The following is a 25,296-nucleotide window of genomic DNA, read 5'->3' on the forward strand; positions in this document are numbered from 1 at the left end:
AATTAGCGTCCTTGTTCTCACCCGAGGCTGGCTGAGAACAACGGTGATGTCAGCAATGAGCTTACTCAGCCTTCTAAGCCCAAGGCCTCTGGGGGGAACCGTGTGGTCCCTCGGGCGCTTCAGTATCCTGCAGGGTTAACAAGCACACATACATTTGCTTGGGCCTCTTTCACTAGTAATTTTAGCAAAGTCTCTAGCCCTTTAACCCTAGATATATTTTGTAAAAGTTTCAAATGATGGCGATGCCTGTTCTGGGCAGTTGCTACATCCCCTGCTTTGCTTTCTCTTCCTCCTCTGTGTCTCTGGCGCCCTGAACCCAGGTTTCTGGCCTCCTGTTACCAGCTCTTCTCATTTGGCAGTTCCCCAATCTACCTCCTTTCTGACACTCTGGACTCTGGCTTTCAGCTCAGCTCTTGTCTCTGTCACCCCCTCCAGTTTTGATGTCTCCTGCGACCTCAGGTGAAGACATTGCGTGGTACTGTCTGAACCAGGCCCCGTCTCCCATGAGGGATTTGGGCTGAAACCTCAAGCACTGAAACAGTACTGTGGTCCTTTTCCAAAGTGACGCTGACCCAGGTTAGCTCCTGAAATTAAACTTTATGCCATGGACAACTTTAAACCCTGAAGGCAGAGGTGGAGGAGCTTCGTGACACAGTGATAAGGTATGAACCTCGAGACCTCTCAGGCTGGTTCTTATCTTGAGTGATTTGGGGAGGCATTTTATCCTATTACTTCCAGCTTCCTAACTTACAAAATGGGGATACCAACACGGGCCTCATGGGACTTACATAAAAATTAACGAGATAATATAAACAAAGTGATAGGTCAATAGCATCCAATAAATGGAAGTTCCTCCACTCGTTATTGTTATGATTAATAATATTACTATCATCTTCCAGACTTGTGGCCTAATACTGCTACCAACTGTGAAGCATGTATCTGCTTTATGAAATAATAATCTTTTGTTGCCCAAGAGTTGATGTCACTAAACCAACTCTTAGACATTTCAGACCTAGAAAGGCCAATGTTAGAAACCAAGGAAATGTCTGTCTGGACTCTCCCAGTAATAGGTCATCCACCATAAGTTCACCTTTTCCTTTTACTTAAGTCACTGATGAAAATGTTGGACAAGCCAGGATGAGCAAAGAGCCCACCAAAGGCCACCCGCTGCATTGCCAATGACCACTCTTTTTCTCCATCTGACGGCTCTACCTTGTCTGTCACTGGCCCTCTGTTTTAGCCCCATGTTACAGACCCCCAGTTCCCAGCCTTAGAGTTCAGCCACAGTCATGGTCTTTCTCAGCTGTCACTTTGCACGTGTCACCTCAACTCTCTGGAACACCTGTCCTCCTCTTCCCACCTGAATAACACACCTTCATTGCTTAGGCCCAGCCTAAATGCTGCCTCCTTTGTGAAGCCTCAGCCAGCTCCCAGGGGCAGAGGGGTCACTCCCTCTTGGGTGGTACTGTAAAGCACACAGCATCTTTCATCCTTGCCATTTTGATCCATAGCAGTGGGTTGTGCCTTACTTAGTTCTTCAATCCGAATTATATTCACAATGATGAATTTTCATCCAGGAAGTACTTTCTGGAATAAATATCATTAAGGGACTTTAATTCTCTTGGTCAATTTTCTATATAATGTAATTAAAATATATTTCCTTTTATGCTAATTTTCTAATTTTATTTTACTAGACTTATTTTCATGGGGTTAATACTTTTTTGCATTGATTTTACAACTAAGATATGACTTATCTATCAGCAATTTTTAAATCTACATCTTTTTTACAATTATGGCCTCCATCACAGAGTTTTTTTTTGTGGTCATGATTTCAACCAAGTTTAGTTTTCCTGAATCAAATTTTGCAGATGTAAATTATATTACTATTCATTTCTTCAATCAATTTTTTAGCTTTTAAAATTTTTACTGTGTTCATTTTTGTTTGTTGCTTTAGTTCATGTTGATGATCTTTACTACTACTCATAATTTGGAAAAAGAATAATAGTTTGCGTTTTTTTTTTTTTTTTTAGAACTCTCACAAGAAATAGTGTCAGCCGTTTCTCTGAGTTGTATACTTACTACAGTCGCCATTGGTAGATCAAAAAACACAGAAGTCCTTAAAGTCACAATGGAGGAAGGGGTCAAAACATCCTGTTTAAGTTCATGACATTTTCTATAATCTGTTAGATTAGTATTGATACTTAGAAGACGGGGGTCTCTCCCGCTAGACTGAAGGCCACTCAAAGACAGGGTCTATGTCATTCACCTCCAGTTTCCCAGCACCTGGCAAGAATGAATGAATGAATACACACATAAATGAACCCACAAGGAGATCATGAGAAATCTGATCTGATTTCTTACTGAAAGCCACTACACCATGCCTATCTATATAAGGCATAATGGTTTCTGAAGCCACTCTTCCTGGGTTGAAATCTCAGCTTTACCATTTTAACATCTTTATTGGAGTATAATTGCTTTACAATGGTGTGTTAGTTTCTGCTTTATAACAAAGTGAATCAGCTATACATATACATATATCCCCGTATCTCCTCCCTCTTGCATCTCCCTCCCACCCTCCCTATCCCACCCCTCTAGGTAGACACAAAGCACCGAGCTGATCTCCCTGTGCTATGCAGCTGCTTCCGACTAGCTATCTATTTTCCATTTGGTAGTGTATATATGTCCTACCATTTTCCTAGGGCAAGTTATATCACTTCTCTGTGCTTCAGTATACCCTCCTGGAAGTGGGGGTAATAAAAGATTCTACATTACAAGGTTGCTGCAAGGATTAAGGGAGTTAATACATGTAAAGCACTTAGGACAGTAGCTCACATATAATTACTGCTACACTACTATTAACTATTAGTGTTTTGGTCATAAATCTCATCTCTTTCTAGTAATACCGAGGGGTGGTCATGTTCATATCCTAATATAGGGAGCTCACGATTCCATTAGGCATCCCTTCCTTTTTACGATTCTAATATTTGTTTCTCATATTGAATTGATAACTCCATCCATTACAGCTTCCACCCCACTGTTCATGGCTCTAACTTTCTGAGATATATAGAATAAATTCTCTTACACTTGACTAGCCTTCAAATTTGAAACCTATTCATTGAGCACATACTAGGTTCCAAGCAACAGTGTGAAAATTAAGTAGCCATAAATCTTGACATTAAGTATTTTAAAGTCTAGATAGGAAGGAAGTGGGAAAGGTGATATTTCTGTCTCTCACAGATCTTCTCTTCCTTTGAATCCAAGATCTCCATGATACACAGTTGGCAAGCCAGAATCCAACTTACAAACTTAATATAACTTACAAACATTTTTAAGTTTGAACTTACAAACAATATAAAGGCTACATAATTTAAATTGTGTGATATTAGTATATGAATACACTAACAGATTAATGGAACTAGAATAGAAAATCCAGAAACAGACCCAAATATGTACGGCAATTTAGTCTATGATAAAGGTAGTATTGCAAACCAGTGAGGAAAAGATGTAATTTTAAACAGAAGGTGTTAGGATAACTGGATGGCCATATAGAAAAATAAGACATTGGGTCCATTCCTCACACCATACATCAGGATCAATTCTGAATGAATCAGAGATTAAAATGTAAAAAATACAACCCTACAAGTATTAGAAGAAAACATAGGTGAATTTTTCTTTACCCTTGTAGTGGGTAAACTTTACTCTGTCTAAACTCTGGAAGCAAGAAGGAAAAAGACTTTTGCTTACATTAAAACAAACAAACAAACAAACAAAAACTTGCATGGCAAAAAAACACCAGAAGAAAAATTAAAAGACAAGTAACAAAAAACAAGTAACACACTGAGAGAAAGTATCTGCAATGTATATGATAGGTAAAGTATTACCATCCCTAATGTGTAAAGAGACTCTAAAAATAAAGATTAACGATCCTGCAGGAAAATGGGCCAAAGATATGAAAAGCTCATGGAAAAAAGAAATGCAAATGGCCTTAATCATGTGAAAAGCTGTTCGGCCTAGGTCTTAATAAGCGAAATGCAAATTAAAACTACTCTGAAAGCCACTTCTCATCTGTCAGATTGGCAACACCCCAAATATTCCACAACATACTTTGTTGGTTGACTGTGAGGCAACAGGCACCTTCATCATTCCTGGTGGGAAAAATACTACCCCTCTGCAAGGATATTTGATGATGTCTAGCAAAATTACACATGCATTTGCCCTTTGACCTCACAATTTCACTTTTAGGAACCTATTCAAACAATAATCCAGAAAAATATGAAAAACTGTATGCACGAGACAATTCATTGTAGCACTGTGTCCTCAACAGGAAACTGGTAGAATAAACCATGGAATGTGCATTCATTGGAATACCATGCAGCTATGAAAAAACAATAAGGAATACCCCTATATACTATTACAAAGTAGTCTTCAGAAAAAAATTTATATAATAAAAAACCAAAATAGTGAAAAGTGTGCATAGCATACTACCATTTATCTAAAAAAGAGGAGATGTAAATATATACATATTCCCTTTTATTTTTTTAAGTGTAAAGTAAAGCAAAATGTTTATGTTAGAGGTAGCAATGAAACAGGATAAAGAGACAGCAAGACATTAAGTACCTTGTGATAAAAGTACGCGCGTACTGCCTATGAAACATTCTTGCTACAAAATCGAACCTACATCTCTAGGTCTAACTAGCAATGTAGAAGAAATATATGGAACAGAAGGACATGTTAGATGACATCAGGGGAAAGCAATCAGGAAAATCTAGACTGTGGGAGTCTCCACAGGACAAGTAACCTGATCTCTTTAAAAATAAATTACAAGGAGAAAAAAGAGATGGAGAAAGAAATCCAGTAGATTAATAGAGACTTGCAAGATATATTAGTCAACTGGATCTTGATTCAAGAAACAATTGTAAAACAAAGTAAAAAAATGCTATGAGAGAATTGGGGGAAATTTGAACACTGATTGAATATTTGATGGTATTAAGGAATTCTTTTAGGATGTAAATAGTATTGTGATCATGTTTCTTTTAAAAAGTTCTTCTCTATTTTATGAAATTTTTTTTGATGATATAATGTCTGAGATTTGCTTCAAAATAACTGGAGTTGGGGAGGATTGGGTAGGGACAGAGATTAAAACCAAATTGTCCATGAGTTGATAATGTTGATACTGGGTGATGGATGCAAGGGGATTTATTATACTGTTCTCTCTATTTTTGGATATGTTTGAAGTTGTTCATAATAAAGAGATTTTTAAAAAAATCCTATTTATGATGAAATGTTTGGGATATGGAGTACAATATCCTAGATATTATATTACATGTTTTAGAGGACATTTGTACCTAAATTCTAAGGTTCTAAATTCCCTTCCTATATGAGGGACCACATCATGTATAATACTTGGGCCCATGGAACCTGAAAGGGTCCCTGACCCCTGGCAACTAAGCATGGGCCTGTAATCTAGGTTTAGCCAACTGTATGCTCTAATGCAGTACTTTGAATTTTGGTGACTATCACCAAGCCCCAAGCAATGGGACTTGCTTATAGTAGGACTACAATACTCCTTACAAGTTAAAGCATGCTTAAAAAAATAAAGCGCTATATGAAACGTATGGTTGTATATGCAACATATACATCTACATGTCTAATAATAATAGATATGATCATGTTTAATATAGAGCACTTTATAGATTACAGAGTACTTAAATTGATTTCTTGTTAACTTTGTTGCTAAAATAATGATTTTAATAATAAGATAATAAACCATAGAACGAATTAACTTTTTTGGCCAATATAAACATTTTAAATTGTATAACACGATTAGGATAATAATATCTGGCTTGCCTATAGCACTTGATTGCTGTGTACATTAAATAGGATAACTGTAGGGAAAGAGCTTTGAAAATACAGATGTCAAGAAGCTTACCGCCTATGTTTTCTTCTAGGAGTTTTATGATTTCAGGTCTTACGCTCAGGTCTTTAATCCATTTTGAGTTAATTTTTGTGTATGGTGTTAGATAATGGTCCAGTTTCATTATTTTGCATATGGCTGTCCAGTTTTTCCAATACTATTTATTGAAGAGATCATCTTTTCTCTGTTGTATATTCTTGGCTCATTAGTTGTAAATTAATTGACCATTTATGCATGAGTTTATTTCTGGGATCTCTGCTCTGTTCCATTGATCTATGTGTCTGATTTTATGCCAATACCATACTGTTCTGATTTACAATTTTTCTTAAGTGCTATTTTGGTTGCATTTCACATAACATAATACGTAGTATATTTGTTATCATTCAGTTCAAAATATTTTCAAATTTCTAGTATAATTTCTTCTTTGACCTATGAGTTATTCAGAAATGTTTCACAATTTCCAAAAATATGGCTTCTGCCTATACTTTTTAGTTATGGATTTTTAATTTAATTCCATCGTGGTGGGATAACATGTTTTATGTGACGTTACTCCCTTGAAATTGTTCAATTTTGTAGTTGTTAGATGCAGTGTTGTATATATGCCCATTCGATTCAAACTATTAATTATGTTGGTCTATCAATTACTGGGAAAATTTATTAAAATCCTCAACTACATTAGTGGTGATGTTGATGTCTCCTTGAAATTCTATCCATTTTTACTTCATATAAATTAAAGCTGTGCAATTAGGCACATAAAAACTTACAACTGTTATATATTCCTGATGGGCTTAACATATTATCATCTTGTAGAAATCTTCCTTATTTATCCTAAAGTATTTTGTAATGGTATTTCTTCTAATATTAACATAACTACAGCAACTTTCTTTTGATTGGTATTTACCTGTTATGACTTCTTCCATTCGTTTATATCTTAACTTTTCTGTATTATTATATTTCAGGTTTCTATTGATAAAGAGCCTACAGATATTTTTTTTTAATCTAGTCTAAAAATGTTAGTCTTTTAATTTGGCCCATGTAAATTTACCATATTTACTGATATATTTGGATTTATTTCTACCATTTTATATGTTTTTTTCTTGTACCACCTGTTTTATTTCTCTTTCTTACCATTTTCATATTTCATTTTTCCCCTCTACTACTTTGGAAGTTATACTTTTTATACATATGATTTTCATGGCCCCCCAAGAAATTTTAATATGGTTAATTTATCAGAATTTAAAGTCAACCAGAATCTTTTCCATCTTCATTAATAATATAGGCATTTTAGGGCACTTTATTTACAATCACCCCTCCCAACTTATTTGCAGCTGTCATCATACACTGTAGTTTTAATTTGTTTTTATAACTTTGCAATACATTATTTACCATGAATATTTCTTTAGATTTACTCATATATGAGCTAATTATTCTCTTTTTATCTCAGATTTCCTTCTTGGCTCATTTTCCTTACACCTGAAGGATGTCTTTTAAAATTTATTTTATTGAGGATCTGTTAGTAGCAAACTCAGTTTTTGTGTGTCAGAAAATGGCTTTCTTCTTCCCTATTTTTGAAGGATTTTTTAAATTGAGTATACATATAAAAGTTGATATTTTCTCTCAGATATTGAAGATATTATTTCATGGTCTTCTGAATTCCATTATTGCCATTGGAAAATCCACTCTTATTCTAATTATCATTAAATTTTAGGTAGTCTATCTTTTCTCTCTGACTGCTGTAAGGTCTCCTTTGTCTTTGGCTTTCTGTGGTTCCACTATGATATGTCTAAATGTGAATATTTTTGTATTTATCCTGCTTTGGTTAGGTTGACTTCCTGAATCTGAGGATTGGTGTCTTTCATCAGTATGGGAACATTTTCAGTCATTATATATTCAAATATTGCTTTTGTCTAATCCTCTTTCTATCATCTCCATTTGGAATTCTAAGATATTAGACACTCCCTCTCATTTTTACATGTCTCTCAACCTCTTTCTTTCATATTTTTTTCTTTGTCTTCCTGGGGTAATGTTGAATAATTTCTTCAGCTCTGTTTTCCAGTTTACTCAATTTTTTTTCCTTTAACAATATCCATCTAGCTGTTTAATTCATCCATTAAGCTTTCAATTCACATTTTTGTATTTCTCATGTTTGAAATTCTATTTTTATACTAATATGACTGGTCTTTTTATAGTCCCTTGCTTCTTACTCATAATTTCAATCTCTTTTTATTTATTTAAATATATTATACAACTTATTTGATATCCTACTTCTGATAGATTCAATACTTGAAGACTTTGTAGATCACATTTGGCTATCTAATGCTTTTGCTGGTGTTTGCTCTTGGTTCTTTCTTTTTCCCTTGTCTGTTTCATGATTTAAAAAAAAAAAAAAAAAAACTGAACTCACATTCCTTGGAACTCTAGCTGTGAGAAGTTTTCTGGCTTGGGTTAAAGGGGTTTTTCCCAGAGAGGATTCATGTACACTTTTGCAGATGCCTAAGAACTTCTAACAGCTTTAAGTTAAATTCTCCTCTCAAGATTTTCTGAACCATGAAGTATTTTGATTTTGAATGATAGATCCAAGGGAGGGATTCACAGAAGAGAATTTTTCCTTTCCTCCTAGCACAAGATTGAGACAGGCAATTTTCACTCTAATGATGAAAATGTGGGTGGGAGTATTTCTAGCCCATCTTTATACTCAGATAATGGGCCTTTGCAGTTCCAGCTTTATGGGAGGTAAAGGGTAGGGAATATTTTACTAGATTCTTAATGCTGGTCAAGCCTTAGGCTTTGTATCCTGTCCTCTGTATACTCCATGAAACTGGGAAATCACAAACTTCAAATCATCACGTTCTTCAAATATAATGGACTCAGGCTTTCTCTGATTCCTACTTTCACTTAGCTTTTGGTGTCTGTATTGATTTCCTTGGGTTGTTATAACAAAGCACAGCAAACTGGATCACCTAAAACTACAAAAAATGTATTCTCTCACAGTTCTGAAGGCTAGAAGTCTGAGATCAAGTATTTGTAGGCCATGCTCTCCCCAGAGCCTCTAGGGGAGGATCCTTCCTTGCCTCTTCCAGCTTCTGGTAGCCCCAGGCATTCTGTGGTTTGTGGCATCATAACTCCAATCTCTGTCTCCATCTTCACATGATTATCTTCCCTCAGTGTCTGTCTGTGCCCAGATTTTCCTTCTCTTATAAGGACACTAGTTATATTGGATTAGGGCCCACCCTAATGCAGTATGACCTCATCTTAACCTGATTATATCTGCAAAGATCCTATTTCCAAATAAGATCATATTCACAGGTACGGGGGTTAGAATTTCAACATATTTTAAAGGGGACTCAACTGAACAGATAACAGTTTCTAACAACTTCTTAATTCCTTGCCAGCTCTTGAATACTTTCTTATATATTCTAGTATTTTATAGCCATCATCTGTATAATCTGTCTCCTATTCAATGTCAGCTCTTACTTCTCACGCTTTTCATTCTGCTTGCCCATAGCAGTTCTTCTTTTCCCCACTGAGTTGTGGACTTATAAACTGGGGGGGAAAAAAGGCTTATTAGAATTGAGTGCAAAATAAGAATAAGGCTTTAAATGAGGACTCAGTAGACACAACTGTGAGTAAAGTAGAAGAAAATTACTGCATGGACATTGTAATACTCTTTTGGGAATGCTCAAAGGACTTTTATCCCTAGGTCACTGTGGTATATCTAGCTAGCGAGGCTTTTGAATCATAAAGATCTGGGGTTGAATCTTTTCTCTACCTCTTATAAGTCATATGACCTTGAGAACATATTATGTAAGCTCTTTATTTCACAATTTTCTCATCTGAAAAAAGGAGTATTATGATAACAGCTACTTTTTAGGGTGTTTTGTAGATGGATTATATAAGTACCAGAACAGGTAATGAATAATTGTGCAAACAGCTCTATTTCTGTGTTCCAAATGGGTAAGGACTTTGAATAAGTTGCCTCTAAATAAATGAGGGGAGGAAAGCAATGTCTCTCATTTTTACATATAATCCTGGGGAGTAACCGAAGGGAGATCCTAGATGGAGAAAGTGAGGCACTGAGATGTTAACTCATAAACATGAAAGAAAAACACTAATAACCACACAAAATGGGAACATCTATTTTGAAGATGGCTGGAGGTTCTGTATCCCTTTAGCGGGGACCTGGAATTGAAATTCAAATTAACTAGCCCCTCCTTCTGTCCTCAGCTCTACCAGCCAACAAGTTGTTGGGTCCCTGCTTTAAAAGCCACCTTTCCTTCAACTCCATGATACTTCACCTCTGTCAAAGGGGAGGGAAGAGACAGAGAAAAAAAAGCTAGGCAACATTTTATACTGTATTTTACACCCCAAGCATCAAACCCCCAAATTTTAAAAAAGTATTTGAAAGCCTCACCCAGGCCCACACTCCAGAGCAGCTTTATAATCTAGGCAAGGAAAAGGCAGGAGCCTCCCACCACTCTGTGATTGACTCACATACGTGCTGGAAGCACAGTTCACAAATCTAATTCCTTTCTCCATTCCTAGGCATTTTTACCCAGAGAACATAAGTGACTGGAGGCAGTCCTGCCCACTCAGCCAATTCCCAGCAGCAGCTCCTAGTAAAAAATATTATGTTTGGGAGCAAGCATTTATCCAGGAACGTGCGGAAATGAGATGGTGAGGATGCAAATGGTGAATAAATGACCAGTGTAGGGAGAGCGGAGAAGCGAGGGTGATCATGCAGCCTCTGTCCTCTATGAATATATTAGTTCCCCAATAAGCCCATGCATCTTGACTGTCTCTAAAGAGATTTCTCTGGGTTTCAGTGAAAACAGGTGTCTGGAAGCGTTTCCTAAGCTCGGCTTCAGGCAAGCTGCTCCTGCCGCCAGACCTCAAAGCCCTAGTATTAAGTCTGGGTGACAAGTCAGGCCCACACTGCCTGCCAGGCTATTGGAGGTATTGTGAGATGCTCACTGGAGGTGCCCAGTCTCCCCTCAGGGCAGGGCGAGGACTGTCCAGGGACAGCTGACTGCCCAATGGGTTGAAGATAGGAGGTAAGGAGGGTGTACTCAAGCTGGAGTCCTTGAAGGACACCAAAGATTAGGAACAAGAGACACCAGATACAGACACTAAGGCCAAAGGGGCAAGAATGGGGTCACTAGTGGGAACCAGGCAGATACTGGGTGGACTGCATGGAGGGCAGGCAGCGAGGGGGAACATCTCAGATGATTGCCATGAACACCAGCAGGTACAAGGGCTGGCCAGGGGCTGGCGAGCCTGTAGCACATGGTGTGCCAGGCTGCTTAAAGAGCCCTGTGGAGAGGACCGTGGGGGGCATTGTGAGGACAAGCACAGCTTGCATGTTGGTTTCTTCATGAGGCTAGGACCACAGCCTAGACAGAGGGGTGGGCTTCCCTGTAGTGGACGAGGTCCTTCCTTGTATCCATGATCACATTTCTGTCACCTGCCAAGGGACCTAATGTGTCCCTCAGTCATAGGGATGGGGTTCATTTTGGAGTTATCTTTGCATGGGCCGAGGGAAAGGGGCCAGAGCCTTGGAAATGTTCCTGTAGGATGAGAGATTAAATTGTACCTGGTGTGGATTCACACCGCACGTTGATAACTGCAAAGGGCCCTGTACCTTGGGGCAGGATGGCGGATAGCTCTGGAAAGTAGTGTGAGGCATGTACGGGCCTGAGGGTCTGACCAACGCGTGGTGGGTCAGAAACCCACATGGAGTGAGCCTGGCTGTGTTTTGCTGTTTATTCCCCGTGAGTTTATTTCTCTGGAGCCCTCTCTTGACAAAGTCTTTAGGAAGGCTCTGTTGGCCACTGTGGGGGAGATGGAGAATAACAGAGTAAGAAATCCCAAAGGGAGGTGACAGCATAAGGAAGTGGCTCTGAGGGTCCCTCCTGTTCAGCAGCCCCTTCCTGGAGCACCCCTTTTCTCACCCCTGAGAAGTCTGTGTTTGATTTTAGCCAAGATGTCACCCTTGATTTGGGAGCTCAAATCTCCCATGTCTCCACCCCAGCCAAAGTAGTTTCTGATGTTCTTTTCTTCCTGAAAATTCTATAGGTCCCTACCTGTGTCTCTATCCCATCCCCACCAGCCCTGATCACATACACATGGACCAAGGTTAGGCACTGGACGTCCAGAATCAGTCCACCACCCTCAACCCTGAGCCCCATTTCTCCACTCCTGGACTCATTCACCCTCTGGGGAGCTGAGCCACGCCCTACGGGTGGGAAACCCTGCTCACCCTGATCCCGAGCTCGACGTTCTCGCCTCCGTAGACCTCCATGCCTTCATCCAGTAAGCCAATCTCCTGGAAGTACTGCCGGTCCACAATGAAGCAGCCAATGAGTGCAGGGCTCCTGCAGGGCATGGGGAGATGGCCAGTGGTTAGCAGAGGGGCTGTCTCATGGGGGCCGCCAGAGCAGTAAGGGCAGTGCTGCCTTCCTGCCAGGAGGATCTGGTCCTCTCCCTTCGTTTGCTGCCAGAACTGGTGTGGGCCTTGCTCTCCAAGAGGCCCTCCTGGGTCCACCCTCACCAGCTAGTCCAGGGAGGTTGTTTCAGCAGGGCAGTGGGAGACAGCTTGTGTCCTGGGACCAGCCATCACTTCTGGTGGTGCTTGCATGTATGTCAGCCCAGAGAAGTAGTGCTCAGCCTACCAGTCTACACTGCATGACTGTATCTCTGGCTGCCCTGACCCCTGCACTCTGAACTGCACAGCCAGTTTTTGTTTCTACCCGGGCACCCACGCCAACTTTCCCACCCTTCACCTTGGTCCCTTTAGAGAGATGAGTTGGGGCTTTGGATAGCATAGTAAATCATTTGGGTTTTATCTGTAGGTAAATGAGTGTCAAAGAAGAATTTTAAGCAGACAGTGGTATAAGCAGATCTGTGTTTGGAAAAAGAATACTCAGGCAGCTGTGGGGTGATTGAGATCGGAGGAGATTGGGTAGAAATCGAGGAATCCAGTTGGGAAGCTTGTTGCTATATCCAGATGGGCAATGATGAAGACCTGGACCAGAGTACCAGGACCGGAGACAGAGATTATTTAAAGACATATTTTGAGGTAAAAGCAGCAGAACTTTGAAACAGATGAGCTATGAAGATGAGAGAAGGGGAGGAATCTGGATGCCAGCTGGCGTTCTGCTTGGGTGATGGTGGAGTGGGGACCACCCATCAATAGGGGGGATAGAGAAGAAGCTGGTTTCAGGAGGAAGAGGGAGTCCATGCTGGGAAAACTGATCTTAAAGTGACTGTGGGTCACTAGGGGGAGATATCTAACAGGCACGGCCTAGCTAGCTGGTCTGGGTTGGAATTCAGCAGGGATCTTAGGCTGGAGCAACACGTCAACAGCTTGTGGGTCCAGAAGCTGGAAGGCCTTTCCTTAGCGAGTGTAAGCGCGGGATACATGGCTGTGTACAGACATCCGATGCAGAACGTCACGAGGAGAGATTAACATTAGGTGAATCAGCAGGAGCGCACGTGGGCTGCTTCTCTGCTGAAAGCATCAAATTACTCTGCATTGTTCCCCTGCACGCTGCTACCGCTTCTAGCCCCTGCGTAGCATTTTATCAGCTGGTGGCTGAGGAACTGGAGCAAAAGAAAAGGAGAAATGAAGAATCCTTAGTGATGAGAAAACTGTCACTCAAATGCAAATGGACCCATCTTTGAAATTGTAATCTCATCAAGGTGGAGAAACAGCCATTTTGCAGGCCATTTCTTTGGAGAATGCTGACGCAGGAGGCTGCTTGGGCAGAGACTGGTGCCTTGGGGTCCCTGCCCCTCCTGCTTTCAAATTACAGCCTTTTATTCTGAATGGCCTCAGCTTCCACGGACCGCAGGCATCCAGGACAGTCAATCCACCTCAAGCCACCGCTCCTTTAGGCTGAGTTCCTACTCTGGTGGTGGGGACGTGTGACCTGGCTTTAGAGGTGAGTGCTAGGGGAAAGGTTCCCCATTCTGCCTATGCATCTCTGAAAGAAGTTCCCTAGACTCTCTGAGCCTCTGACTCCAGATCTATGAAATAGAATCAACTATAACCTCACAAGGGTTAAATTAAATAATGTAAAGCACTTGAAAACCTCTGGGACATAACTGGTACTCAAAAGGTCACTTTAAAAGATGCACTTGCACATTGAAGAAGCCCAGACAATCCCCCCTCTAAACGCATGGTGGTTTTAAAACATCAGCCCTGCAGAGTGGACTCTCCGCCTTTTCCTTGATGTTACTGAAATGTGTTTTGTTTTGTTTAACATCTTTATTGGAGTATAATTGCTTTACAATGGTGTGTTAGTTTCTGCTTTATAACAAAGTGAATCAGTTATACATAAACATATATCCCCATATCTCAAATGTTGAGCAGGGCAGGGCATTCTGGGATACAGAGTAGGGGGCCTTCCCTAAACGGCCAGACCCAGTCAGGGAAAGAACAGAATCTAAAACAGTACTCTGAGAAGAGCACAGGCCCCCTCAGTCTTCATTACTTATTAACTGCCTAGGGTATTAAGTGGACCTACTCAGCCTGAAAGTGTTTCTGATTTATATCTTCTGATTCCCAAAAGGGTTAGAAATAGCTTACAAGAGAACATAAAATACATTGAAAAAAATAGATAAATGTCTGAAAAGACTAAAATTCCACCAAAAATTAGAGGCTGGTTAGAATGCATGTGTCTTCTTTCATGATTCTTAAAGTGGACCCACAAAGTTGACCCTGAGCTTCCTGGTGGCCAAGGTGAAAATGAACACATATGGTCTTAGAAGTAAGACTTACAGTTCCCACGTAGAAATGTCATACTAATTCCTCAGGAATAGCAGGCCTTTCAGTTTGAAAGAACTTTCTCATGTCAGTCTTCTTAAAGGGGTCACTTTGGGATGTAGAGGACAACAAGCTTAAAGCCATCCCTTTAGAACGCAACAGAAGATATCTCTGGGCTCTTTTTATAGCTTACATCACGTCAGGGTAAAGCACTAAAGCGCAGCTCCAAGGTGGGCAAGATACACTTGTATAACCCACAGCTTTCTGTGGGCTGTCTTCATCCAGGTATAAACCAAGAATGTTCTTTCAAAATCTTCCATTAATATAATTTCTCTCAGTTAGGATTTTGATAAAAATTAGGTGATGGAATATTTGAGGCTGAGATGATATTCTCTGTCAAGGACCTAGAATGTGGGTCTACTGACTAAGTCTAAGCTGATACACTTAGCGATGCCCGGAACAGAAGCAGCTAATACCAGTGCAGTCTACTGCAAGACCGCTCATTGTGTTACGGCATATTTCCCTCCAATAGCAGTCAACAGACCTGGGGGTAGAATTCAGCCACACCAGTTCTGAGCTCAACAGTGGGTGCCTAGGAGGATGACACTAGGTACGGAATCTAGCTGATCTGGGTTTGGATCCTGGCTGCACTGGCTGGAGCCTTGGCAGGGTCATTCCCCTTTGTCAGTCTTTATTTCCTCATCTTGTAAAACTGGAATGACACAATGAGTGAGCTGTCATCGGGTTATGATGAAGAGCAGATGAGACCATGTGTGTAAAAGGCCCTTGTACACAGCGACCTCCCAGCAAATATTTAACCACATAAGTGTGGCAGAGGCCTAACAGACAGGTGACAGAGACAACCGCAGGAAAGCTAGGTGGGGTTCTCTTCCATCCTGTTTTTTTTTTTTAAAGAAGATGTTGGGGGTAGGAGTTGATTAATTTATTTTTTTTATTTTTGCTGTGTTGGGTCTTCGTTTCTGTGCAACGGTTTTCTCTAGTTGTGGCAAGCGGAGGACACTCTTCATCGCGGTGCGCGGGCCTCTCACTATTGCGGCCTCTCTTGTTGCGGAGCACAGGCTCCAGACGCACAGGCTCAGTAGTTGTGACTCACGGGCCCAGTTGCTCTGCGGCATGTGGGATCCTCCCAGACCAGGGCTCGAACCTGTGTCCCCTGCATTGGCAGGCAGACTCTCAACCACTGCGCCACCAGGGAAGCCCTTCTATCCTGTTTTAAACATGAATAGAGTTTTTTCCTTCTGGCAAGGAAAAATGCCATCTCAGATAGTAATCTCTCACTTTCAATTAAATTTTGCGTAATCTTTCTCCCTCACGTAATACAAAGCAACAACAGTTTCTAATCTCTTCTTTCATTCCAGGAACTGTCCCCTAGGCCACCTTCTGATGCCATCTGTGTGGCATCAGAAGGGAGCATGAAGGCACCTGATCTGTGATTAGCCAGATAGAAATAAAGGCTGGCGGGGATGGCTGTTTCAAGAGTCCTGACCCATAAAATAGAGGCCACGTAGAGGAGTCACTTGGGTGTCTCTGAAGGCAGCAGCAAAGGCAGAAAGAGTTTGGGATCTTTGAATGGCAGTTTGAAGCCACTTTTGTCTGAGTCCTACAGGATAAGCGCAAACATCAGCCAAGCATACACGGTGCTGTGGCGTCTGGTCTTGCCTCTCCGCCCCTCCGGCCTCATTGCCTGGGGCTCCCCGCTCGCTGTCCTCCTCCTTCCAGTCCCTTTGAACTTCCTCTGTGTCCATGAACTCACTCTGCTCCTTTGAATATGAGTGTCCCTGCCCCAACCTTGCAATCTCCTACTTGCCCTTAAGAAAAAACAAATGCGAATGCTACAGGCTCCGAAAAGGATTCTCCCCAATTTTCATGCACTTTCCACCAGCATGGGGAATAATTTGTGATCCCACTTATTTTATTCCAATTGTTTTCTCTGCTTTCACTAGACTCCAGGCTTTTGGGGGCAGGAATCGAGTCTTGATCACTCTGTATCCCCAGCACAGCAGTTGGCACCCAGCAAGTGTCCCAGAGCAACGTGCTGAAATGAGTAACTCTGAGGCTCTGAATGGATTCTGGGTGCCACAGCTCTTTTAAAAGGGATCGTCAAAGCCTGTAAGCTGTGCCCGAAGGTCACTTGCCGATGCAGCTGGAGTTTGGGAAACAAGGGTCAGGCTGGGAGGGGAGCCCTTGCCTGGAAGACAAGACAGAGAGACCCCCAGGTAAGAATGCTTTACCTGATTGGGGCCGTGGAGTTCTCCAGTTTCCACCAGGCCTTAGGGGGGTTTAGGTAGCGGCACCACAGCTCCCAGTCAAAGCCCTGAGCGGCCAGCGGGTACTCTTCTATCTCAAAGTTGTCGTATTTGATGTTGTCAAAGGATGGCGAGATGATCCGTTTCCGGTTCTCCTTAATGCGGGTGAGCACGGGTTCAGCCCTGGGCAGGGGAGAGGGAGAGAGGGGAAACTGGCACCTTCTAAAGCTCCTTCCCCCACAGAAGAAGGAAGGAACTCCTGGCCGTCTCCTCCAGGGGAGAGCTGCTCTGCCTCCTGGGAAAGAGTCCCTATTCCATCTCCCACCCCCATGCTTCCGGGCTAGCAAGAGGCCTGACCCCTCCTTCAGCATGTCCCAGGCTGAGCTGACAGATTCTTAGTGCCTCAGATCCTGGTGTCTGCTTGATTTCCTTTTCTCCATTAGAAAAAAAAGAAATCCAAGACTCAAGAAAGAAGAAAGGAGCAGATCTGAGGTTCCATGGGAAGCTTTCAACTTGGGCTTTGATTTTGCCAAAATGCAGTGCATCAGCCAGGAGGAAAAGGCAGATGAGGACGGCAGAGACACGGAGGTGAGAACAAACCTACTTCCACCCGTTGTGTGATGCTGCTTCGGTCCTTCCAGACATGCCACCCGCACCCCACGCGTCCCCACTGCCCAAGGAGAGGTGGGGGGGTCGGGCTTCCACGGAGCCCGGAACCCCTAGGGGCACGAGGCGAGTAAAATGTTTGCAGACAGGAATGATAAGCTTCTCATTAAAAATGCATTTGTTGCACAATTGTTTATCCAAATCAGCTTGAAATAGCAAGTGTCCCTCTCCTCTTCTGGCCATAAATCCAGTGAAAATGCTTTTTAAATCGTCACAAATGGCAAGCAGTGACTTCAGCTATAAAAAGTGGCTGCATTACAGCCTTAATTCGGGCCTGCTATGGAAAAGTATGCCTCCACCCAGTCCTGCTGTGTGCGTGCCCGCTGCCCCTTCCTGCTAAAGGGCCCACCTCACCCCACTCCAGGGAGGCAGAGGGTGGCACCCGGAGTCTGGGGGTGGGGTGGACAGCAGACCCCAGTACCATCATGCATAGTGGTTAGGGTGGTTCACTCGGCCATCCCCAGCACCTGGGACCCCCTAAGCCCAGGCTCTCTGCAAAGCCACACACAGTGGGCCATAGAACACCCTCCAGCCTGCAGGGATGCTGGCATCAGGTGCCCTGTCCCTGCTTGGCTGAAGCCACTGAGGCCTTGCCCCACCCAGCACCTGAGCAGCCCTGGACAGAGAAAGAAAGATTTTCTAGACCTAGTTTTACCAGTAGAAAGAATCTGAGGTGCTGTGCTACCTCTGGCCTGGCATCTGGGGGAGCCCAGGGCACCTGTGACAACGTCAAGTCACCCTGGCTCCCTTTGCCCTCTCGGTCCTGTTCCTGTATTGGAGGTTGGGCTTCTGCCTTGTGTCTGGTCCAGCTCTCCATTTCCCAGGGGTCACAGCCTGGTCCTTAGCTGGGCTGGAACTCTTGCTTTGCCCTTAGCATTTACCTCTGTCTCCCATCACATCTCCTAGAGGACCACACCAGCCTGAGTCACACCTGATGCCACCAACACTTGAGACACTGTGTGTTGACCTGTTGATCCCTGACCCTCCCCGACCTTGAAGGGCCAGCCCTGTGGCCTGGTCACCCGTACACCCAGATCTCTCCTCTCCCCCATCACGACTGCGATCTCAGCAGGCTTTGCACCCATTTGAGCCACAGCCCCTGGGACACATTGGGACTCATCCTCCTCAGCTCCCGATGGGCACTTACCAGCCCACGTTGAACTCCACATGGGCATCAAAGAGTGCCACTACGGGGGCAGTGGCGGCCCTCCAACCACTGACCCTGGAGCGGATAAGGCCTTCCTGCTTGCTGTGCCGTACGACCTTGATGAAGCCTGGCTTCTGGCCGTTCACCTCGTCCACATACTCTGACAGCTTCTCCTTCAGCTCCTCTGTGAGGGAGAAAATGCACCGTTAGCACACCGAGGGCTGGAGCAATCAACACGTTCACACTTTCAGGGTGAGCTGACCCCCAGAGACAGGCAAGAGGAGCCAGTCCCTGCCCCAGGCCTTCCTTGGCATTTCCGAGCTCAGCTTTGAAGGGAAAAATAGAGGCAAAGGACCTGAACCAAGATGGCGGAGTAGAAGGACGTGCTCTCACTCCCTCTTGTGAGAACACCAGAATCACAACTAGCTGCTGGACAATCATCGACAGGAAGACACTGGAACTCACTAAAAAGATACCCCACATCCAAAGACAAAGGAGAAGCCACAGTGAGATGGTAGGAGGGGGCGCAATCACAGTAAAATAGAATCCCGTAACTGCTGGGTGGGTGACTCACAGACTGGCAAACACTTATACCACAGAAGTCCACCCACTGGAGTGAAGGTTCTGAGCCCCATGTCAGGCTTCCCAACCTGGGGGTCGGGCAATGGGAGGAGGAATTCCTAGAGAATCAGACTTTGAAGGCTAGTGGGATTTGATGCAGGACTTCGACAGGACTGGAGGAAACAGAGACTCCACTCTTGGAGGGCACACACAAACTAGTGTGAGCATTGGGACCCAGGGGAAGGAGCAGTGATCCCAGGGGAGACTGAACCAGACCTACTTGCTAGTGTTGGAGAGTCTCCTGCAGAGGCAGGGGGTGGCTGTGGCTCACCGTGCAGACAAGGACACTGGCAGCAGAAGTTCTGGGAAGTACTCTGTGGCGTGAGCCCTCCCAGAGTCCGCCATGAGCCCTAACAAAGAGCCCGTAGGCTCCAGTGTTGGGTTGCCTCAGGCTAAACAACCAACAGGGAGGGAACCCAGCCCCACCCATCAGCAGACAAGCGGATTAAAGTTTTACTGAGCTCTGCCCACCAGAGCAACAGTCAGGTCTACCCACCACCAGTCCCTCCCATCAGGAAACCTGCACAATCCTCTTAGATAGCCTCATCCACTAGAGGGCAGACAGCAGAAGCAAGAAGAACTACAATCCTGCAGCCTGTGGAACAAGAACTACATTCACAGAAAGACAGACAAGATGAAAAGGTAGAGGGCTATGTATCAGATGAAGGAACAAGATAAAACCCCAGAAAAACAACTAAATGAAGCGGAGATAGGCAACCTTCCAGAAAAAGAATTCAGAATAATGATAGTGAAGATGATCCAGGACCTCGGAAAAAGAATGGAGGCAAAGATTGATAAGATGCAAGAAATGTTTAACAAAGAACCTAGAAGAATTAAGGAACAAACAAACAGAGATGAACAATACAATAACTGAAATGAAAACTACACTCGAAGGAATCAATAGCAGAATAACTGAGGCAGAAGAACGGTTAAGTGACTTGGAAGACAGAATGGTGGAATTCACTGCTGCAGAACAGAATAAAGAAAAAAGAATGAAAAGAAATGAAGACAGCCTAAGAGACCTCTGGGACAACATTGAACGCAACAACATTCACATTATAGGGGTCCCAGAAGGAGAAGACAGAGAGAAAGTGCCCGAGAAAATATTTGAAGAGATTATAGTCGAAAACTTCCCTAACATGGGAAAGGAAATAGCCACCCAAGTCCAGGAAGCGCAGCGAGTTCCATACAGGATAAACCCAAGGAGAAACATGCCGAGACACATAGTAATCAAATTGGCAAAAATTAAAGACAGAGAAAAATTATTGAAAGCAGCAAGGGAAAAATGACAAATAACATACAAAGGAACTCCCATAAGTTTAACAGCTGATTTCTCAGCAGAAACTCTACAAGCCAGAAGGGAGTGGCATGATATACTTAAAGTGATGAAACGGAAGAAACTACAGCCAAGATCACTCTACCTGGCAAGGATCTCATTCAGATTCGATGGAGAAATCAAAAGCTTTACAGACAGGCAAAAGCTAAGAGAATTCAGCACCACCAAACCAGCTCTATAACAAATGCTAAAGGAACTTCTCTAAATGGGAAACACAAGAGAATAAAAGGACCTACAAAAACAAACCAAAAAACAATTAAGAAAATGGTCATAGGAACATACATAGCAATAATTACCTTAAACATGGATGGATTAAATGCTCAAACCAAAAGACACAGGCTTGCTGAATGGATACAAAAACAAGACCCATATATATGCTGTCTAAAAGAGACCCACTTCAGACCTAGGGACACATACAAACTGAAAGCGAGGGGATGGAAAAAGATATTCCATGCAAATGGAAATCAGAAGAAAGCTGATACAAAATTAATGGACAGAAATCTCTTGCATTCCTATACACTAATGATGAAAAATCTGAAAGAGAAATTAAGGAAACACTCCCATTTACCATTGCAACAAAAAGAATAACATACCTAGGAATAAACCTACCTAGGGAGACAAAAGACCTGTATGCAGTAAACTATAAGACACTGATGAAAGAAATTAAAGATGATACCAACAGATGGAGAGATATACCATGTTCTTGGATTGGAAGAATCAATATTGTGAAAATGACTATACTACCCAAAGCAATCTACAGATTCAATGCAATCCCTATCAAATTACCAATGGCATTTTTTACGGAACTAGAACAAAAAACCTTAAAATTTCTGTGGAGACACAGAAGACCCCAAATAGCCACAGCAGTCGTGAGGGGAAAAAACAGAGCTGGAGGAATCAGACTCCCTGACTTCAGAGTATACTACAAAGCTACAGTAATCAAGACAATATGGTACTGGCACAAAAACAGAAAGATAGATCAATGGAACAAGATAGAAAGCCCAGAGGTAAACCCAAGCACCTATGGTCAACTAATCTATGACAAAGGAGGCAAGGGTATACAATGGAAAAAGACAGTCTCTTCAATAAGTGGTGCTGGGAAAACTCGACAGCTACATGTAAAGGAATGAAATTAGAACACTCCCTAACACCATACACAAAAATAAACTCAAAATGGATTAGAGACCTAAATGTAAGACCAGACACTATAAAACTCTTAGAGGAAAACATTGGAAGGACACTCTTTGCCATAAACCACAGCAAGATCTTTTTTGATTCACCTCCTAGAGTAATGGAAATAAAAACAAAAATAAACAAATGGGACCTAATGAAACCTTAAAGCTTTTGCACAGCAAAGGAGACCATACACAAGGCGAAAAGACAACCCTCAGAATGGGAGAAAATATTTGCAAACGAATCAATGGACTAATCTCCAAAATATATAAACAGCTCATGCAGCTCAATATTAAAAAAGCAAACAACCCAATCCAAAAATGGGCAGAAGACCTAAATAGACATTTCTCCAAAGAAGACATACAGATGGCCAAGAGGCACATGAAAAGCTGCTCAACATCACTAATTATTAGAGAAATGCAAATCAAAACTACAATGAGGTATCACCTCACACCAGTTAGAACGGGCATCACCAGAAAATCTACAAACAACAAATGCTGGAGAGGGTGTGGAGAAAAGGGAACCCTCTCGCACTGTTGGTGGGAATGTAAGTTGATACAGCCACTACGGAGAACAGTATGGAGGTTCCTTAAAAAACTAAAAATAGAATTACCATATGATCCAGCAATCCCACTACTGGGCATATACCCAGAGAAAACCATAATTCAGAAAGACACATGCACCCCAATGTTCATTGCAGCACTATTTACAGTAGCCAGGTCATGGAAACAACCTAAATGTCCATTGATAAAGAAGATGTGGTACATACATATAATGGAATATTACTCAGCCATAAAAAGGAACGAAAGTGGGTCATTCGTTGAGATGTGGATGGATCTAGAGACTGTCATACAGAGTGAAGTAAGTCAGAAAGAGAAAAACAAATATCATATATTAACACATATATGTGGAACCTAGAAAAATGGTACAGATGAACCAGTTTGCAGGGCAGAAATTGAGACACAGATGTAGAGAACAAACGTATGGACACCAAGGGGGGAAAGCGGCGGGGGTGGGGATTGTGGGGTGATGAATTGGGTGATTGGGATTCACATGTATACACTGATGTGTATAAAATGGATGACTAATAAGGACCTGCTGTATAAAAAAATAAATTAAATAAAATTCAAAAAACCCCAAAAAACAAAATCATAGCTGAGAACTTTCTAGATGTAAAAAAAAAAAAAAAAAAAATAGAGGCAAAAACAGTATTTATTGAGTCCCGCAACACGAAGAGGGTCACGTGCCTCACACACAGTTAGAATGGGCATTTAATCTTCACAAGCCCCTGGGAAAATGCAGCTCAGAAGGGTTGAGCAATGTGTCCAATGCCATGCAGCCTGTGAGTGGGAGTTCCGTTCAAGCCAGGTCTAATGAGCTCAAAAGCCCCTTTCTTCTCATCTATTCAGGGACTTCCTTCTTCCTCAGTGCTCTCCACCAGTCCTCCCCTAACCCCCTGAGAAAGCTCCATCTGCAAAGACCATAGCCCAGGACGCACTCCTCGCCTGGACATCCACCTTTCCAGGAAACGGATGACCAAGAGCTGTGTCTATGAAAGTGGCTGGCATTGGTTTGCTGCTGGCTGTCTCTGGGCCTGGCTAAGCATCTGATTCCCCTGCCTCTTCATAACTGTATACGGGGCCTGCAGCAGCAGAACAGGGCCTGAGCAGCCACATTCATTGTGTTTTCCTTAGCAGCTCAGGCAACACCCTATGTGCCCCGCTTCTCCCCAGATGATGGCCTGAGTGGGCCACATTCACCCACCTCCAACCACAGCACCTCCCCAGGACTTAATTTCCAATCGCCCCTCCCCCCATCTTCCCAGCCTGCCCACTCCCAGGCCCTGGGACAGACCCACCTGGGCTGAGCCCTGCGTGTCCCTTGGTGCCCAGTCTGAGGCCTTGCCAGACAGGCAGCCCACTAGGAGTGAGAAAAGGGCATGAGGCAGCTGGCACGGTTCCTGGCACATGGTAGGTGCACCTCATGGCAGGAGCACAGTGTAGGAGAAAGAGGACAGCTTTCGGAGTCAACAACACTGCATTTTGGACTTCCCTGGTGGTGCAGTGGTTAAGAATCTGCCTGCCAACACAGGGGACATGGGTTCGAGCCCTGGTCCGGGAAGATCCCACATGCCGCAGAGCAACTATGCCCGTGTGCCACAACACCTCAGTCTGCGCTCTAGAGCCCGCGAGCCACAACTACAGAGCCTGCATGCCACAACTACTGAAGCCCATGTTCCTAGAGCCCGTGCTCTGCAACAAGAGAAGCCACCGTAATGAGAACCCTGCACACCACAACGAAGAGTAGCTCCCGATCGCCGCAACTAGAGAAAGCCCACGGGCAGCAACGAAGACCCAGTGCAGCCAAAAATAAATAAATTTACACACAAAAAAAAAACACCACAAACACTGCATTTTAATTCTGCTTTCCACGTATTATCATTGTGACCTGTTACTAAACCAGTTCTTGATGTCCATGGGGATGTTCAGATGCAGTGAATGTATTTTGCACGTGGGAAGGACACGAATTGGGGGGGATTGGAGGGTGGACTGTTATGGATTGAATTGTTTCCCCACAAAGGATATGCTGAATTCTAATAACCCCCAGACCTCAGAATACAACCTTATTTGGAAATAGAATCTTTACAGATTTAACCAAGTTAAGATAGGTCATTAGGTCCTAATCTAATATGATTGGTGTTCTTATAAAAGGGGGAGATTTGGACACAGAGACAGACATACACAGAAGGAAGACAGTGTGGAGAGACACAAAGAGAAGATGGCCATCTAGCAGCCAAGCCACATCTGAGGGTACCAGTAGCTGGGAGGGGGCCTGGAGCAGATCCCTCCCTACCACCTTTAGAGGGAGCACCTTGATTTTGGACTTCTAGCCTCCAGGACTGTGAGGCAATATGCTAAGTCACCCAGTCTGTGGTACTTTGTACTTTGCAGCCCTAGGAAACTGACATGGTTGTTATGAGGATGAAATGGGATTGACATGTGTGAAAGGTGCATAGCAATTTCTCTCCTTTTTGTAGTTTCTACCATACTGGGAGTTGTAAGAGATGGGGGAGCTGACTGTCCCTAGAAATTGGGGGATCCATCTCTGGCTGACAAGGCCCTCTTCATAGGCTCTGGTCCAGGACCACCTCTTCCTGCTCTGCCCTACCCCCAGGTCCAAAGTGTGCAAGAAGCAAGGTCACAGGGGCCAGGAGATACAAATGTGTGCAATGGCCTCACGCCCAGGGAAGGCAATGGAGCGTGCAGCCGGAGTTGGTGCGCCTTCCTACAGATACTGATTTCAAGCCTTTTACCACGTGATGCTGGCCAAACAAATAAGTCTGGATGGGTGGGTAAGCTGTGGTCCCTAGGCTGCTTTGTGCACCACTGCTTGAGTTAATCATCAAGG

At 43.2% G+C, this 25,296-nt stretch overlaps 1 protein-coding gene across 3 annotated transcripts in view; it reads right to left on the reverse strand.

The window, feature by feature from the left end:
- The window catches only part of GALNT18 (polypeptide N-acetylgalactosaminyltransferase 18), a 353,141-nt gene that overhangs the window by 91,507 nt on the left and 236,338 nt on the right, over nt 1–25,296 (reverse strand). For all 3 annotated transcript variants that reach the window (XR_004351151.1, XM_032640889.1, XM_032640890.1), the window contains exons 4-6: nt 18,759–18,942; nt 16,931–17,128; nt 12,171–12,285 (exon numbers count right to left, since the gene is read on the reverse strand). Coding sequence is in view for 2 of the 3 variants with exons in the window: in XM_032640889.1 (XP_032496780.1) it covers nt 12,171–12,285; nt 16,931–17,128; nt 18,759–18,942 (497 nt within the window). In the remaining variant the exon portion in view is untranslated. The remainder of the gene's footprint in view (nt 1–12,170; nt 12,286–16,930; nt 17,129–18,758; nt 18,943–25,296) is intronic.

Source organism: Phocoena sinus, chromosome 8, assembly GCF_008692025.1.
Source record: "Phocoena sinus isolate mPhoSin1 chromosome 8, mPhoSin1.pri, whole genome shotgun sequence".
Lineage (NCBI taxonomy): Eukaryota > Metazoa > Chordata > Mammalia > Artiodactyla > Phocoenidae > Phocoena > Phocoena sinus.